This window comes from Poecilia reticulata, chromosome 7, assembly GCF_904066995.2.
Source record: "Poecilia reticulata chromosome 7, P_reticulata-male-v2, whole genome shotgun sequence".
NCBI classification, from domain to species: Eukaryota; Metazoa; Chordata; class Actinopteri; order Cyprinodontiformes; family Poeciliidae; genus Poecilia; species Poecilia reticulata.
In genome coordinates this window covers 11,320,211-11,337,924 of record NC_088836.1, presented here as the reverse complement: position 1 = coordinate 11,337,924, position 17,714 = coordinate 11,320,211, and the positions used below count along the sequence as shown (strand labels likewise).

General features: G+C 37.7%; 2 protein-coding genes across 4 annotated transcripts; one reads left to right on the top strand and one right to left on the bottom strand.

The window, feature by feature from the left end:
* Positions 1-1,059: 1,059 nt before the first annotated feature.
* ppih (peptidylprolyl isomerase H (cyclophilin H)) lies at positions 1,060-17,541 on the bottom strand. The gene is made up of 9 exons (XM_008413489.3): positions 17,139-17,541; positions 5,000-5,064; positions 4,843-4,866; positions 3,811-3,855; positions 3,439-3,481; positions 2,648-2,740; positions 2,437-2,524; positions 2,292-2,332; positions 1,060-1,227 (listed from the first exon to the last, which is right to left on the bottom strand). The coding sequence occupies exons 1-9, from the start codon at positions 17,202-17,204 to the stop codon at positions 1,159-1,161; spliced, it is 534 nt and encodes a 177-aa protein (XP_008411711.1). The 5' UTR covers positions 17,205-17,541; the 3' UTR covers positions 1,060-1,158.
* Positions 7,899-14,657, top strand: si:dkeyp-100a1.6 (uncharacterized). Of its 3 annotated transcripts, none has more exons than XM_008413487.3 (2): positions 7,899-8,386; positions 12,795-14,657. In XM_008413487.3, the coding sequence occupies exon 2, from the start codon at positions 12,834-12,836 to the stop codon at positions 13,929-13,931; it is 1,098 nt and encodes a 365-aa protein (XP_008411709.2). In that variant the 5' UTR covers positions 7,899-8,386; positions 12,795-12,833; the 3' UTR covers positions 13,932-14,657. The 3 variants fall into 3 exon arrangements, with proteins under 3 accessions (XP_008411709.2, XP_008411707.2, XP_008411708.2); XM_008413485.3 differs by lacking the exon at positions 7,899-8,386 and adding an exon at positions 8,803-9,136; XM_008413486.3 differs by lacking the exon at positions 7,899-8,386 and adding an exon at positions 9,150-10,251.
* Positions 17,542-17,714: the final 173 nt, after the last annotated feature.

Sequence of the window (17,714 nt, the reverse complement as noted above, 5' to 3'; positions counted from 1 at the left end):
AAGATTTTCAATCTATAAATTTAGTCTGCAGAACATAATCAGCCTAGGCTGAATTTTTGTACGCCGCTTCTAATGTGTGTTGTGCTTTCTTAAATCTGTGGTAGTGAAGTCTTTGACACCAATGAAGTTCCTAACAGAGAAATGGAGCATCTATCATAAGAGAAAGGCATTGCAAAAGTAAACAAAAGCTGACATAAGCCGGTGTTGGTAGAAAGCCACATGACTTAATTTTTTCCACTCGAAACAGTCAGTATAATTGATAAAAGTCAGCCATCTTGTGCGAGTTGAGAAAACTTCCCTTTTCTCTAGCAAAGAGTGAACAGCCAATAGTACCCGCTTTCCCTCCCGCCCCTTCACAAACATTGTCATGGTAATTAAAGCTCCACTGGCACCATTTACAAGCAAAGGCCGACGTGTGAAGCTCTGCTGTTAACTGCAGAGCTCCGCTCTCCCACACACAAAAATGAGCCTCAGAAAGCCTCCCCATGGAGAAAATCTCCTTTCCAAAAAAAAAAAAAGAAGAAGAAGAAAACCCTCTTCCTGCCTCCATAAGAAGAGAGTCTCCATCTGAAAGGATCCTTTTGTGCCAAGAGAATGATGTTCAAGGGGAGTATGGGGGAGGGGGGCTTGGAGCTTGGATTTGGCTGGGATAGAAGGGGTAGCCATAAGTTCAGCAGAGGATTGCTTGGCACAGGAGAGAGTGCTCTAATTTGCTCCATGGATAAGATTGACATTAATCTCCGCATCTCCTCAGAGTACAACTTTACACCTCTGTGTGTTTCCATGCAGATACATATCGCCCAAACACAGAGTTCAAGTTCATAATCCACCCGGGGAAGATTTTATATTCCGATGAATTGGAGACGTGAAAGAAAAAGCTGAGTATTTATTGCTTGACAACACATTCTTAGCCCCACTTGTTTTGCATGCGCTTTATTTTAATATTGTCTAAAGCTACTTATGAGCATTACATACTTCAAACTGAAACTACTGTATGTTGGTTTAAGTGTTATTTGGTCTAAAGATGTGGAAAAAAGAAAATAAACCAGACAGAACATCTAAATTAGAAAAGTACAATTTATTGCATTTTTTGTGTAAAAAAGAAAAAGAAAAAGAAAAGCACATTGGGTCTCATGAAATGTATTTTAAAATTAAACATCACATTTCTCCACACTGAGCGATGAGGATGGGCAGTTTTGGTTTGTTGTTGGGTCCAGTGGGGACGTTCTGTTTGAGGGGAGAACAACAAGCTCAGAATTAAAACTAAATCTACCAAGCAACAATCAGCGTTAATAATCGGTGAAGAGTTTGTGCCTCAGAATCAACGAAAATTCGTCCGGGACAGAAGGAACGTTTTTGAACGTTTCAATGAATCCAACACCTCATTTCTACAGTTCACTATTTTACGCTCCGCATATCCATATTTGTCTTTAAATAGTCAGAATAAAGTATATATTTTCTGCTAAAACAGCTTCTGGTCTAGAATCATTCAAAGTCACAAATAAAAAAAATAAATAAATAAACATCACTAAAATGGAAGTAAAAGAGAATTACCATGAAAGTGATGAAAATGATTTCTAATCCACCCAAGACGAATTTCAAGAATTCGAAGGCAAATAGTTTACCAGCTGCATGTTTGTTGTTTCTAAATTCAAAAATATTTTCACATTTATCAGATCTCAAGTTGACCAAGTAAATAATTCTTTGGAGTCTTGTTATAACTGAGAATGTATGATATCATCTTTTCATTTTATGTCAACCTAAATTCATGGGTTTGGTGAAATTAATACATTATTACTTGAACGTTATATTTGAATAACTGAATGACCTGGCACCTCCTCCGATTATGTGAAGAAAACATGAAACTGAAAGTTTTCCAGCAGATCTGCTGTAGGTGGTTCTGCTCGGGTAAAATATCGTCTTTCATCTCTCTTTGTCAGTGGAACACTAGTGAGGAAATTTATTGTAAGCATAATATACTTCAGAAACAACAGATGTGTACTCAGGTCTGGTTTTGTTTTCTGTTTTTTTGTGTGCATTTTTAAATTGCTCGATGATTCTATTGTGACATATCTTAAAAGAAAAATTATTAATTTTAGCTCTTTTTTTCTGTGATAAAATGATGTAGTGCAAACAGTGTTATTGATCATGCAGATCCATTGGTATGCTCACTTATACACAAAACAGCTCTTTCTGGCCAGAAACCTTGCATATTTACCTATGAAATCCATAATTTAAAAGGATGAAAGACAAGAGATACAAAAATTAGTAAGTATTTTGTGAAGTTTTACCTCAATTTTCCTCATGATCAGAAGACCATCCACCACTTTTCCTAAAACAATCAAGAATCTGGTGTAAGCCTGACTGGAATTATGTTTGTGTAAAAAAATGATGAGTGCATCAGTCTAAATAAGTACATTTTGTAAACTGACTCACCAAAAACAACGTGCTTCCCATCTAACCAGTCACATTTAGTGCAGGTAATGAAAAACTGGCAACCATTTGTCCCCGGTCCGCTGTTTGCCTGAATTAGAAATAATTTGAACAGAAACATTTGGTAGCATTACCTCGCTTAAATGCGTCAAATTAGCCTTTCTTTCTGCAGAGGACGGAATAATAGTTGAACAGCATTCACCAACACACATACCATGGATAGAAGTCCAGGAGCAGAATGCTTCATTTTGAAGTTTTCATCTGCAAATGGACCCCTGTAGATGCTGCAGATACCAGTACCATCCCCCTTTAGCAAAAGACAAACAGGAACTATTTTAGAAGTCCGTCTAGATAAAAAGTGTAATTCACTTCATAACCACAAGAGGGAGACAAAATTGCTTTATCCAGCGCAAACCGAACTGTCCTTTTTCTGTCCTAAGAGCAATCTTTATTAATGAAGTTGTAATAGATACCGAGTCTAAATGAGTGCTTTTCGGTAGCAAAATGTGATATTTTAGCAAATGTTCTAACAGAGAGAATATAAAATGGGAGTAGTTCTTGATATTTTGATTCTGTAATACCAAAAAAAAAGAATTGTAAATTTTTTGAGTTTTCTCAACCTTGAGAAAAGTGATGTTACCGATGAATTTCAATTTTAAAATTTTTCAATTTAGTAAGTTAAGCTTAGTACACATAGGCTAAAAAGGATTCAACAGAAACTCAGTGAACGTAGGTCAATTTAAAGACATTCTATATTACATACATAACAGTTTTTCCAGTGGAGTATACACAAAGTTGGGGTATTACTAAAGGAAATCCCATCTCGACATGGTCAAAGTAATAATAGGTTTTATACTGAACATCAATACTCTAGTAATGAGCACAGTGGAAAAGAAAACAACAAAAAAGATAAAAACCCGAGCTTACTTACGCCTTAATTAAAACCTTCCACACAAAATGCCAGGATTTTGAACCAGAAAATAGGAAGTGTGTGCACGTACTTACATTTACAAAGTCTCCACCTTGAATCATGAAGTCTTTGATCACCCTGGAGGTAAACAGAGAAAAATGTGTACCAAAAAGGTGAACTAGGTTGAGCTGTTTGATTCAAAGAGCCTTTAGTCAGAAAAGCAATGACTATGATTGTAGATCCGGGGTGAATGTGAAATATAAACCAAAAAGATTTAAATTTAATATTCTTTGGACTCAAATTTCACTTTGTAAGACAGTTTAGACCCCCAATGAATACATAAAAAAAAAAAAAAGCACAAGAACCATTTTGAACACAGTAAGACCTGGGTGCATAAGCCTATGGTGTGGTCTCTTTCTTCTGTTTCAGTATAGTTTAACCAGCAATCATTTGGCTCTGTTACATACCTGTGGAAAGTACAGCCTTTGAAACCAATTGGAACGCCATCCTTCCTGCAGCACAAAAGATGGAGGAAGAAATGTAATTTAAAAAAATTCATCCAGGGTGGTCCAAAATATGGTTTCAGTGCCATTTGCGGCTGTTTGAATAATGTGCAACTCCGCAAATCTGGCCCTCCGGCAAACGGAGCCGATGCAGACGAACACCTTTTGTAATGTTTTAGAATATTTTAATGACAAGCTCGTATCTCCTTAAATGGAAAACATGAGCTACCACACAAAGTTGCTTTTAGAATTAGCCGTGCTTTTTTCTTATTCTTTTTCTTTCATTTTAAAAATTATATTACCTAAAACATCCAGCATCTTTTTAGTCAAAAACAAACTCAGGTACACTGAATTATTATGGAGCTGATAATATTTATTCCACTGTGGTCTCTTTATGTTGAGCTGGTAGAACTGAATGTTTTGATGGAAATGAAAATACTTGATTGCGTCACAGGATCACTAGCTTGAATCAGACACTCCTTACTTCACACTTCACAAGATCCGCAGTGCTTACACTGCGGATCTTTTTGTTAGGAGTTTTTGTATTGTGTCTTAGGAACGTTCTTGTGATGTACAACGTTGGGGAAAAAAAAGGGTAAATTAAAGCAGTTAAATTAAACTTCAATAACCTCAAGACACAACTTTTGAACATAATCAGATTATTAAATAAGCACCATCTGATGAAGCACTGTTTGTTGAACAGGATTCATTTGGTGAGAGGTTCTTCATTTCTGTATTGCCTTTTGTATTACATGAAGCCAAATGCCAAATTAACTACAAATGTACTAATACTATTAACTAACCAACTGTTTTTTTGAGGATGATGAAAGAAGAAAGTAGAAAATGCTTTTTTTCCGGCATCAAAAATAAACGTGTTGAGTTGCTAAATGCTTCAGGGAGTGGAAGGCTTCTCATATCATTTACTTTCAGAGTTGCCAATGAATGCGTGCAGAACCACGTGAATGTGGTGTTGTGTTGTGCGTGAAGCTGCCTTACCTAAACTCTCCAGTGCAGAACTGTCTGTGAGGAAGGGATGAAAACATTAGCAACAGGTTTAAAATCCGCTGCCTTGAGTTTTGTTCACATGTGCTGTATACACCCAAACCACAAGCCATGAATTAAAGGGATGCCGTGATGCCAGCTTGTTCCTTACCGAAAGTTCTCAGCAGTCTTTGGAACCACATCAGCAAACAGCTCAATCTTCATCCGGCCGACATCCTGCCGCACAGTTGAGATAATGTTGAGTGAAAGGATGAGACAGCAAATAAAGCCGTGGCATTGAGTTTCAGTGGATCTCCAAAGTGTAGATATGCCCCCTTCATCTTGTACAGGTCAACTGAAACTGTCAAAAACGCAGGTATAACCCAGCCTGGGTGCAAATGGGCAGCCATTAAACTCTGCAAGTCTTGATTAAAGCAGCTTTTGATTTAATTTCAGTTTTTATATTTTTCTTGGTACACTCCCAACATCTATTATAGTTAATCTGATTAAGTTCAGTTACCAAGCAGGTTTTTCCAAATATTTACAGCCTTTTTTTAAAGTCACGGTTTTAGAGTAGTTACAAAGGATCAAAGTAATCTCGCTACACAATGTTATCAGTAGGAAAAAAAGGAGCAGAAAATATCCCTTCACCATGGTACAATGAACACAGGTATCAACAATTAGATACAATATTGCACAACAGGAACATTGTGAATGCTTCTCTAAACTGATAAAAACCAACAGAGAAAAACATCTGAGAGAGGTGCTATAAGTGGTGTAGGGGTAGAGAACAACCTGCATATGGAGGCCTTAGTCCTAGATAGAAACTAGGAACTAGAAACTAAACAGGAAAACCATCATCACTGGCCAACTAGCCCACACATTCACAGCAGGCTCTACTGCAGGAGAGGAGCTGTAGTGAGAAGAGAGCAGGGGGTTTGCTGCCATTAAATGGTTTGATCTGCTAGGCTGACACTGTTGTGTTTTTCATTTATTGTGGCTGGCATTCAGCTTATAGAGCATCATCGCCACTGCCTGGGTTAAAGCACAAAGAACCAGTAATACTGTTTGTTAGAGGGAAAGGAAACTAACATCACGCTGGTATCGGGCTCTGTAGTATCGGAGAATTTTTATGAACACAAATACACGCACATGGTATCAGATACCCAATGTTGGTATCAGAGCTAGCATCCTGATGACGTCATAGATCTTTGGTTCGCAGAAAAATGTAGTTATTTTCCCGTACCACTAGGTGGCACTGGGAGGGAAACGCACGCGATACCTTGACCTCGTTGTTCAGGTAGAAGACTGTGTCTTTGGAGAAACCCTGGATCCAAAATTCATTATTTGGCTGCTTGTGTATCCAGTAAATAAATGGAATAGTACATAACTCTGAACTTGGCTTGTTTCACCTATTGAAAGAAAGGATCGGAACGAGTTGCAGATTCCCAAGAAGTTTCTGATAATGTTGACAAAGGGGTTGCTCCTCCACTGGCCTGAGAAGACAACATAGGAGTTGCTGCTCCCGGCGAACGCTCACCTCGACTGCAAGACTGAGAGCGAACGTTTGCTTTTTTCTTTGTATGTGTGTGCTGGACTTATTACAGACATATACAACTCCAATGGGTCACTCCTTTATGTATTGTTTTACAATACCACACCTCAACCGTCGGGAAATCCTTAACAATAATTGTCAGGGACAGAGCTATCTGGCTAATAATCGGGTTGTGCCCTGACCTACTAATCAATTCTCCGAATTACTAACTCGGTTAACAATTGACTTTGGCACATAATAGTTATTAATATCCACAGTAAATTTATTGTGGCACAACAAACCTCCTTCTCTCAGTAAGAGCATTGAGGAAGAGTTGTTGCTGGGTCATTCAGCATGACTATTTGCCTGAACCCCACAGGCAGGGGAACTAAGGAGTGGCTTTCTAAGAAGCACTTTGAGTTCCTGGAGCAGCCGAGCCCGTCTCCAGGCCTGAACCCAATAGAGCATATTTGGAGGGAGCTGAAACTGCTGCTAGCCAGAGCTCCGAAATCGCAAAGATCTGGAGAAGGTCTGTGTGATGGAGTGAACCAAAATCCCTGCTGCAGTGTGTGCAAACCTGGTCATCAAGAAACATCTGTAATTTTAAACGAAGGTTTCAGCATCAAACAAAACGCAATATTTTTCTGCCCTGCCAAGTATACTTATTACAGTAAATTGAAAATTAACTGTTTAAAAATCAAACAGTGTGATTTTCTGGGTATCTTACATTTGAGGTGAGCCTTCAATGAAAATTAGGGACGCCTCCATTCAAAAATTATTATATCCCCCCCACTGTGACTGAACAGGAGTTCGAAAGATGACTGTAATATCCCATTTTCTCCACTTGTTAGGACTTAGAAGTGGCCAAACAGAAGCATCTTCATGTAAAGAAAATATCCAAGTCTGGTTAAATCTTTCAAAGCCTTGTTTAAATGTATTATAGTCTAAAATTTAACTTTTCTCCACAATTCCAAAAAGTACGTTGAACACAGAAACTACACTATAAATTACCAATAGAGACCCATAAGTGCAGTATGGTTGTGGTGTCATGATCTGGGATTACTTTTTTTCTTCCAGATTTTTGTGGAGGTACAAACAATCACTAACATCTGGTTAGAGCCAAAACTTTCAGATGTCTGTTAGAAAGCTACAGATAAGAAAGGACTTCATTTCTGAGCTTCATAGTGATTCAGAGTCTAGAATTAAAACCAACAAACTGGATTCACCTGAAAAAAAGAGCTGTGGACAAGAAACATCTTGAAATTGTGATAGATTTGTAAAACTTCTTCAAAGAAGAAGGGGAAAATATTACCCTGTGAAGACGTGAGAGATGGAACTACTTCCTTCTGATTCAAATGCTGAATTTCAATCAGAAATTCAACAAAATACTTTGATGTGCACACTTAAACATCGAGCGTATTGGACATTTTTTTATTTTGACCTTCTACCAGATTTGTTTGTCTTACACTAAGCGTTAAAATATAAGAACTAGTTACAGAAACTGGCCACTTCAATTAACATAACATGTAGGAGAACTGATCAGTTCTGATATAATTTACAAGTCATAACTAATAACATAAAGAACACGTTAGGCTTTACGTTAAGCTTTAAAACATAAAAGAATATATTTGTTTTGCTTTCTTGTACGTGTGTACAATAAAAGCAAATGTATGAGTCAGCTTAGTTCTCTTCCCCAGGAAATTGGACAATGCAGGACAGCCATGACATCCAATAAAATGTGTGTGTCTGTGTGTATAAATGAATTCACACAGACGTACGAGCACACAAAAAGAGATTTGTCCTGACATCAGTGACAACCCTCTCTCCCCTAAATGCAAATAAATCACAGTAAGACAAAAAAGCTATTGGATTTCCTACCCCTGCTGTTTAGACTGCACAAAGCACTCAAAGACTCAAAGGCAAACACATAAAGCAGATAAGGATGCCGAGACGAAACAAATGTCAAACACTGCGCTCCTGACCCGAGGGAGGATTTTTCTGACCGCGGTCCGACGTCCGCAGAAGGTAGGACTTATTCACCTTACATGACACTGTTTTTCGCTTTACAGAAAGCAGATCTCTTGACGACCATAAGAGTTTCAAGCTGTTCTCTCTCTTCCTGGAAGTAGGATAAAAAGGAAAGGATGAATTTGAGAAGAGGCAGCAGGTGTGCTGTACAGAAGGGAGAACAAGGGTTTCACCTATCATGCTGCAGAACTCAAACTCCAGGAATCCTGCCACAGTTGGGTCCCTAATTAACAATGCTCAAAGCAAAACAGGAAGATTCCCACAGAGAGCAAACAAGACATACAGAGCAAAAACAACTTAAGCCAAAACAGTTGGGACAATATTTCAGAGAAGCAACCGCAGGCTTCCAATATTCAAAACCGGTCTCCTTTTCTAGGAATTATGTTGTAACAATAAAGTAATTGTGCAAATTAAATGTGCACACAGGGAGTGACTGACTTCAGCCAGGCAATTATTTTAGATAACATGAGCTACAAACTACAGAAAAAAAACAAAACAAAACAAAAAAAAAAACAATCATAGTAATAGAGGAGCTACCTAAAGCAAACTTAAAAGGCAGGCTTCCTTGAAAACCTGAAAGGTGTGTCGCCCGGGATCATTTGCAGCAAAAATGAAAAGGTGGAGCCACAGAAGGCGCAGTTTAAAAGGGAGTTACTCCAATCGACAATATTCACAGAGGAACAACATCAACAGCATCCTGCTGGACGGGCTTACTGAGCTAAAGAAAAAATAACACCAGGCAGAGAGGTACTCACCATTTAACTTTACTTTGACATTTATTGTCTTTCATAAAGCGTATTGAGTATTTGCTCTATGAGAGGCAAAAGTTAAAATTTAATGTGTGTACAAGACAAGTATGATACTGGTGTTAAAGAATTGAAAGATTGTATCCACACAGCTGCAACAGGGAAAAGTACAAACGCTTCAAATGTAGTAGACCTGATGGCAAGGGACACTGAAGGGCATTTTGCATGCGTAAAACAAAAGAAGTCTGCTTCATTTAAAAAATAAAAAAAAATGTCTCAGCCAGTTTCCAGTATAGACAGGTTTAAATAATTAAAAAAAAAAACATGAAAATCTTTTAACAGCTTGAAATCAGCCAGGATGTTTATTTACAGAGCAAATATTTTCTAACAGAGGAGGAGATGTAGGATTTCTGCTACTCACAGCAAGTTGAATCTAATAATGTTTTAAAACCTTTACAATCATAGTATGTCTTTATAGCCTAAAGCAGAGGTCTGCAACCTTTACAATCCAAAATTAAATAAATATAATTTAGAGCTGCAAGTGCTACATGATCATTTACAGAAGAAAACTTTTACTTTTGACAACTGTGAAGCCATTTGGTCAAATACTGTTAATTAGTTTATAGTAGGGCTGTTGTAAACAAATAGTTTAGTAATTGAGTAATCTATCGATGATTCTTATGATTAATCGGGTAATCGGATAAAAAAAAGATCAAACATTGGTAAATCTAACATAACAGCAGTATTACTATCGTATATCAATATCAGTCCAATTTTTCCACATTTAAGCTTCCCCAACAATTACTTTTCTGTAGTTTAGAAAATTAACTTGTAACAATAATAGCTCACTTTAAGTTAATCTGAAGAAAAGTTATACAAAAAACTGAAATTATATTCAATGTAATAATAAAGAGGCAGCCTCACAAATAGCCTGCCTATTTGTGAGGAGGCCATTATAAAAAAAATGTCTATTCTCCAACTTTTGGTTTATGTATTCACCTTCTGTCAGTTTAATAGATGACAGAAGATGCCGGGCCATTTATAGCGTTTGTGTTCATGTTAGCGACGGGATTTGACACGGCCTGCATTCGTCACACACAGAAACGCATCTCCCAGGTATGCTCTTCGCCACCCATTTGTTGCGACCGGGATGATATGAAATTTATTTTCCCGGTATTTCCAGTAAAGCTACGCATCTAAAGCAAAGCAGCCCGCAGTGTTCAGTCTATCCGCTCGCCTATATAAATGATCCCGCCGTTCGCTCTGAACCAGCAGCTCCGGGAGGAGAAAAGCTGCCGTACGTACTCCAAGCGTCGCTCCCGTCATTTTAAGGATGTGTATTGGTTCCCCGAAAAACGACAGAAACCCGGACATCATCATGAATCAGTAAAATCCTCCCAGGCCCAACTTGAAAACTGGACATTGTGCTGCTAACAGTTATCTAACACAGGCGGAAGTGAGAGCGCGGCGGAACGCAAATAACGACCCGGCCGGAACACGGTGCGCTAAATAATAATAAAACATAATTTAACGAGGCTTTGAGGCAGGTATATTTTCCTCGAAGAATTTTAATAATCGAGGTACTCGAATCACTCGAAGAATCGTTTCAGCCCTAGTTTATAGTGGAAATAAGTCACATCAATGAGCTGGTAGTTGAGTTCATGGTTAGCCAAATTTATGACTAATTTCATGCTAACCATAGCTAAAATTTGGGAGCTTTAAAGTTTGATCAGGGTGTGACACACATTACAAGCGGTCTTTGTCATATTGTATTTGCACAAACATGATTGAGTGAGCACTGTTAGCAGCAAACTATATTACTATCAAACGTAATTTTTCTCTGGTAACTTTTTTCTAACTGCCAAGAATTCAGGCAGTTAGGAAAAAGTTAACAGCTCATGAACACTGAACGTATTTTACATGCATTATGCCTTTTAAAAGATTTGTCTTTCTAAGTATTTGTTTGAAAGACACATAGACATGTGTTTTTGGTTGGTAAAATGTAAAGCAGTATATATAATTTTTGAGTGTAGCAATAAGATATGTGCATCAGGTAAAGAATTTTCCTTTCTGCTATGTCTCAATTACAAAAATGTTTAGTATGGCATTATGAAGAGTATTAGCTAGTAATCTATTTTTCTGGCTGTTATATTTCAGTTACAGAAACAAGAAGGCACAACAGGGCAATTTGTTGGTACAAATAGATGAAGGGATTAACTGAGTAATTTTAGAAAACTAACCATTGACAGCAACAATCACAATGGTTCCTGGCAATAACGTTTCATAGCAAACGATATCAAATAGACATTTTGTTGAAGGAGTCGGTGAAGATGTGCTTTTTAATTCCCTAAGCAATTAGTTACAAAACACACCGGCAGTCTCTTTTCTTCAACGAACTGAGAACAGCTGAATGACGAGCAATAAATTCCTTCAGATATGACTGCCTGCCAACCTGCATGATATGCACATAACTCTCAAAACAAAAAAATGTCAGTGAAAAAAAGCAATGAAAATACAATCTTAAGAGGCAACTAAATAAAATTGAATACCTATACTGGTGGAAGATTTAGGCATACCAAAATCATTTTACTGCCTAAATTTTGAGATGATTAAAACCGTTTTTTATAAGATTTTGCTCTAAGTGTATGCAAGCAACAAAGTTAAAAGTCAGAGGCCAATCTCAGAGCGCAAGTTGGTTTTACACCAATTTCTGGTGTCAGCAGGTCAAGTATACCACAAGAATGTTGCAATAGTTAATCATGGACCATAACCTGTCTTAAAAGGTGGTGGTGAGGAACGCCCAACAAGCAGCAATCCAAGGACCACAGACTACAAATGACAAATTTATCTGATAATTTAGGGCCAAAAGAGACCTCTTATATTTGAAACGTGAAAAGTAAAAAATCAGTTTAGATGCCTGTTGGTCAAAATCAAGATTTCCTCTGGGCAGCTGCAACACTTTCTATAAATTACTGAAAAAGTATTTAATATATAATAAGGTATCAGATTAATCATCCTGTAAATACTGATTACTGATCATCAAATTGTAAAGGATACTGCTTAAAAATGAATCTTAAAAGTCAAATAGGGGAAATTCTTGGGCTTAGCAAAGAAATACACTGAGGCTCTCTAGCGATAAAAAGCTTGCAGAGAATAATGCTGTTGTGTTGTGTAACACAAAGTGCTTTAGAGAGATTAAAAACAGACATTTAACCACAAGAGAAACGGAAAGAAATTATCAAAGTGTACAATCATGCAAACAGACAGAAAAACTAGTCATTTAGAATATTGATAAATTAAAAAGTGAAAGATACCAATCAATAACAGATAATGAGGAATTCAATTACTGCATTAAAGACAATTCACACTCAAGGCATCAAAATAATTGCCTGTTTTTGAGATTAATAAAACAAATCAAATAAAAAGTTCACGCAGAGAATCTGTAGAAATTCTGAGAATAAAAACGCTGGATCGGTAATAAAAAGACAGATCTTTGAATCTCTACTGTTTATAAATGATCAGTTTTTGTTGCTTATGATCTCCGTTAGACTGTCCTTGCTGACTATGACAAAGAATAAAGTACCTCCAACTAAACAGTATTTTAAGAAGTTTTCAATTCATGAGAAATGCGTCTAAGGATTCTGTTTTGTCCTCTGCAGATTTTCTTGGGGGACCTTTACTCCAAACTCTTCACATAAATGCATCCAGAGTCTTCCTCGTCTTTGGAGAACAGTCGAACTGCGAAAATGTTTGCTATCATCGAGCAGTGGGACGAGGTGTCCACCCAATACACAGATGTCACCAAGGAGTACTTTTTGATTTTGCTCATCAAGTTTGTACTGGAAACTGCCGTGTTTTACTCATGCAGCCCGAAAAAGTACATGTACTTTCTAAGCGTCTGCAGCCTGTCCGTCTTGCTGGCTGATTTTCTTCTTACAGTGTTGATGGGAGCCGCCTGGTTTCTCGGCCCAGAGAAGTCGTTGGCATCAACTTGCTTCCTGTTGGCTACGGCCTCAACAACATACGGAGCTCTGCCACTCCCTATGTTGATCCTGGGCTTTACTGACTACTGCTTAGATGACATCTTCATGAGCAATGTCTCAGTGTCGTTGAAAATATTTAGAAATGTTACCTTGACCCTGGTGGTTTGGGCGGTTGCTATTCATTACTCAATTCACTCCAATTACACCGGACTGGTAGAACTGGATTCTTCGGGAGAGATAAACATGCTTCTCTGTAAAGTTTCAGAGTCAACAGTGATCACAGCCTTTGTTTTTGGACTTTTCATGGCGTGCCTACTGACGCTGGTGCCATTTTGGTCCAGAATTCCCCAGTGGGTGAGAGAAGTCGACAGGATGCTTGAAGCTCAGGAGCAGCAGCAGAACACAAGGAGCGAACTGCTCCTCACTTCAACCTGGAATCCCAACCCAGAAACAAAAACCAGACTGGAGGAGAACAGCCTGACGAGGCCTCCTCTGTGGTTCAGCATAACACTTGGCTTTATATTGTTCTGGATGCCGTATCTTGTGATGTCTGTCTCTTGCCTGATCTGCGGAGTTGGAGTACCCGCACACCTCGGAGTAAACCTTCTGTGGTTGGAGAGCTCCAACAGCCTCCTGGTGGGTTTGGTGTTCTGGGCAAAGAGCCACACAAAAGGGCCTTGCAGCAGTCTACCAGAGAATGTGTGCTTGTGGCAGGTTTACTGGCACTTGAGCAAAGACATACGACGATCTCTGCCGCCTACTTCTGTGTTTAATCCATCATGTGAAAAGAAGAGCAGCTCATTTCATGTGTAGAAAAAAGAAATAAAATCGCCCAAAGACACAGCAATGCAGACTAAATGAAAGTCCTGATGAATGGATCAGTGATCTGAATCTGTGGTTGTTGCTTCGTCCTGCTCGTGGCTGAATGTTACTAAAGCCAGACTCGGAAACGGATCATCACAGATCGTCCTCTCCAGAAGCCAAGAGGTGATTAACTGTGGCTTTAAATGAACTGTTAACTTTTGACAGTGGGCCTACTGATGCTGGTGCCGTTTTGATCCAGGATTCTGAAGTTGATCTTCGCAGCAAAATGTTGCAACTGTTTGCAATGACTACAAAATGTAGTAGATCACTTTATCTTCTTTTATTTTAACTTTGTGGACTTCACTGATGCATGTTTGTCAAAAAATACAAAAATATTCAGAAATATTGCCTCTTTCTGTTATATTTACCATAGCATGCCATTTATATTTTAGAAGGAGATGTCAGAAGTGTACACTACACTCCCCTGTTAACAGATTAGGTTTTGCGATGCAAAACATGAGCATGAGGAATTTTAGAATTTTTTGTACCTTTAATGCAAGATGTATCCTGTATAATTCAACTGCAAAACAACTCAGACAGAAAAGATAAAAACTAAAAATAGAAAATTAGGGATCAACAACATATCTGCTTTAACAATAGTATCGGACAATATCATTTAGTCATTTGTTTGCTTGCAGGTATTGGTTCAATAAATAAAACTGGGTCAATAAGCTACATTTTTTTCATGTTCTTGCAATTTGTCTTTGGAGGGAAAGGCTGGAGGTTGGTCATGTGACAGTGATGCAGCGTTGAATTGTGGGGAGTTTAACTGCAGCAGTGATGATGTTAGCGGCGTGATTGTTTTTTTCCAGGTGTCAAATGGGTAGTAAAATATATGTAATAACGGTAAATACTGGTTATTGGCCACAACAGCAATATTACATCAAATAGCGGCTCATGTTTTTATGTTGGCGCATAAATGTATAGGAAAAAGTGGCAACAAATTGGTTGCAAAAATGTGCACAACCTTTTGATTCAACTTCAGTATTCATTTGGTCGTAAAAGGCTGTACGTCCCACATTTTAATTTGGAAATACCTACTACTACCTTTATCATGCGAAAGTTCTCAAAATCTCCATTCAGGTGAACCTAATGATTCTCTGTCAGTTTTAGTTCTGAACTTCAGCTCGGCGATTCCAAAGACGCAAGCTTTCAGACATGAAGACGTTCTTCTGTACATTTAGATGTAGTATTGCTACGATGCTGAAACGTAAATGTCCTTGTCGCCACAAGGACCGAATGATACCGCTCCTAGTTAAGAGCGGTATCATCCCTACCGCTCTCAACCAGAACAGAGAGCGGTAGGGATGAGGGATGTGTCATAAAGGCTGCACCTCTCTGGTTGATCAGGTTTGATATACTTTATGTTCGGTGTGTGCCCAAAGGTTAAACATTATAATTAAAAGGAAAAGTAATCAAAAGGAAAAGTGATTATGCAAAGTCAGAATTTCAGGCTGTGCACACCTATATTCCCAGGCAACATTTTATATTTTTATCCATTTCTCTTGATAGATTTGTACTTTTCATTTGACTTATACTAGACAAATTCTACATTAAATGTATTTTTAAAATACCAAGGGTTTTAATGGGGGGAGTTACATTTTGACAGACACTATATTTTGGACCAAACATTACTGACAAAATAAACAAAAATTAATAAGGGGAAAAAAACACAGTGCTTTATGAGATTTAGATAGTTTGAAAATGGTCTACAATAAACTGTGACAGATTCTCCAATATCTTTTTATTTTAGTGTGTGTTGCTTTTATCCTTCAGCGTCCATCCAGTTATTAACCCCACACTGTATTATGATAATATACTGTGCAAAATGTAAAGCGACAAGGTAACAACAAGAAAAAAGGTCTGGACTTTTCAAACGACTCAGCAATCGTCCAGGTAAGTTTGGGCGCAAGTTGTGTTGTTGTGCCCTTCTGATTCTAAAAGTGTCACCAAAGGTTAAAATATCTTTTGTGACACACAATACGGCTGCACAATGCATCTTATATATCCCAAGTGTCAAAGTAACTTGGAAGCCAAAGTTCGCCAAGCAAAATACTTCAACTCTAAATAGGAATTTGCAAAATCCCTTGATACCATAAATTCATTATCAAATCAAATTAAAAGGATTTTTACGATATTCCACTATATTTTAATGCGTAGTCTAACCTTTCATATATATGTTTAGAGCACAATGATGTTAGTGCCAGATTTTACAGAAATTTGTTTTATTAAAATAGTTGACTTTAAAAAAAATGAAAAGAGATAGAATTCAGTTTTGTGCAACTGTGAAAATCACAAAGTGACTATTTTATAGTTGAACTTATAAGGCTGTTCATGTCAAATACAATTTTTAAAGTGGTGTAGCCATTACTATAGAACAAAACTGTTCTTGGACAGAGGTAGTTATTTTGAATCTCTCAAAACAGAAACAAAGGAATTACAAGATTAACTTCATTTATGAATTAAACAATATCTCCCAAGCAACAAAAGTGAATCAAGGTACAAGTGGTAAGTTGGTGCATATACTAACTAAACTGTGGGAGGTTTCCATTTAGATGCATGCATTGAAGGAAAAACAAAAGTAAATGTTTCATCGTTTAACCTGCCCATCACCAATAAGAGAGAATCACTGGCCGATTTGATTGGTAAATCTCTAGCTGATAGTTAATAATATTCACTCTAGTAGTAACTTATCTTTTCTTACCTGTTTATTTGAATAAACCTTCATGCATGCATTAAAGGGGATGACAGTGACGAAGAACAGGGCAATGAAAGCTATTAGCTAGGGTGCTGTATTGTGACTCACATGTATGGCTTTTCATCTAACACCTTGGAAACACTTTTACCTTTGAGGAAAAAGTTAGTAGCGCCTCCAAATCTTTCGTTTTTTCCATGTGTAACTATGTACACACAACTATAGCGCTGACTTTGTCTGCTTTACACAGCTACATTTTGCTCAGCAAACGAGAAACTGTTAGAGAAAGTATGTCGGGCTCTTGCTAATTGTTGCAAAATACGCATAGAAACTGAATTGGGAGTAAATTGGACGCATTTAAGCAGCTCAAAAAGCAACATTTTCCTGTGAAAGTCACGTTAAGTTGAGGCTGGTGACTAGCAGTGACGTCGACTCAACGTTAGCGGGGAACTTAAACTCACCTGTCCTCCTATGGTGATGTCGAAGAAGACAATCGGGTTGTTGGGGTTGGATGGTTGAACAGACATTTTTTGTGCTCTGCCTGCTTTATTAAATGAAAAAATATATATGAAGTTCACAAATGAATCATTTGAATGGTCCAAGTATACAGCGCATGCGCAGATGAAACAGACGGCAGCTCACGAGAGACAGTATAAATACTGCGACACAAAAGAAGCGCGAAAGCGAGCGCTTGCACTAGGGTGCCCTCTGATGGTTACATAGGGTAACAAAAGTAAACTTAAGGCAAATGCGCTTTGTGTTTTTGGGAGATCTAAAAGCACTCTTTCCAAATAAAACTCAAACTCCATTAATTTAAAATTAATTACATTTCATAATATTCAATAGTATTTACATGACCTGAAAAAATTGGCTTATACTTTTGTGTAGAGCAGAAAACAAATCTCTAAAAAGAAAACCAGATGCAGTAGACATATTCCCTCATAAGTGCAGTTTCACACAAGAAAGGAGGTTGTTCAGGATAACTTCTTACACATGTATTTTCATCTGATGCTAGATAAAAACAAACATGATCATAA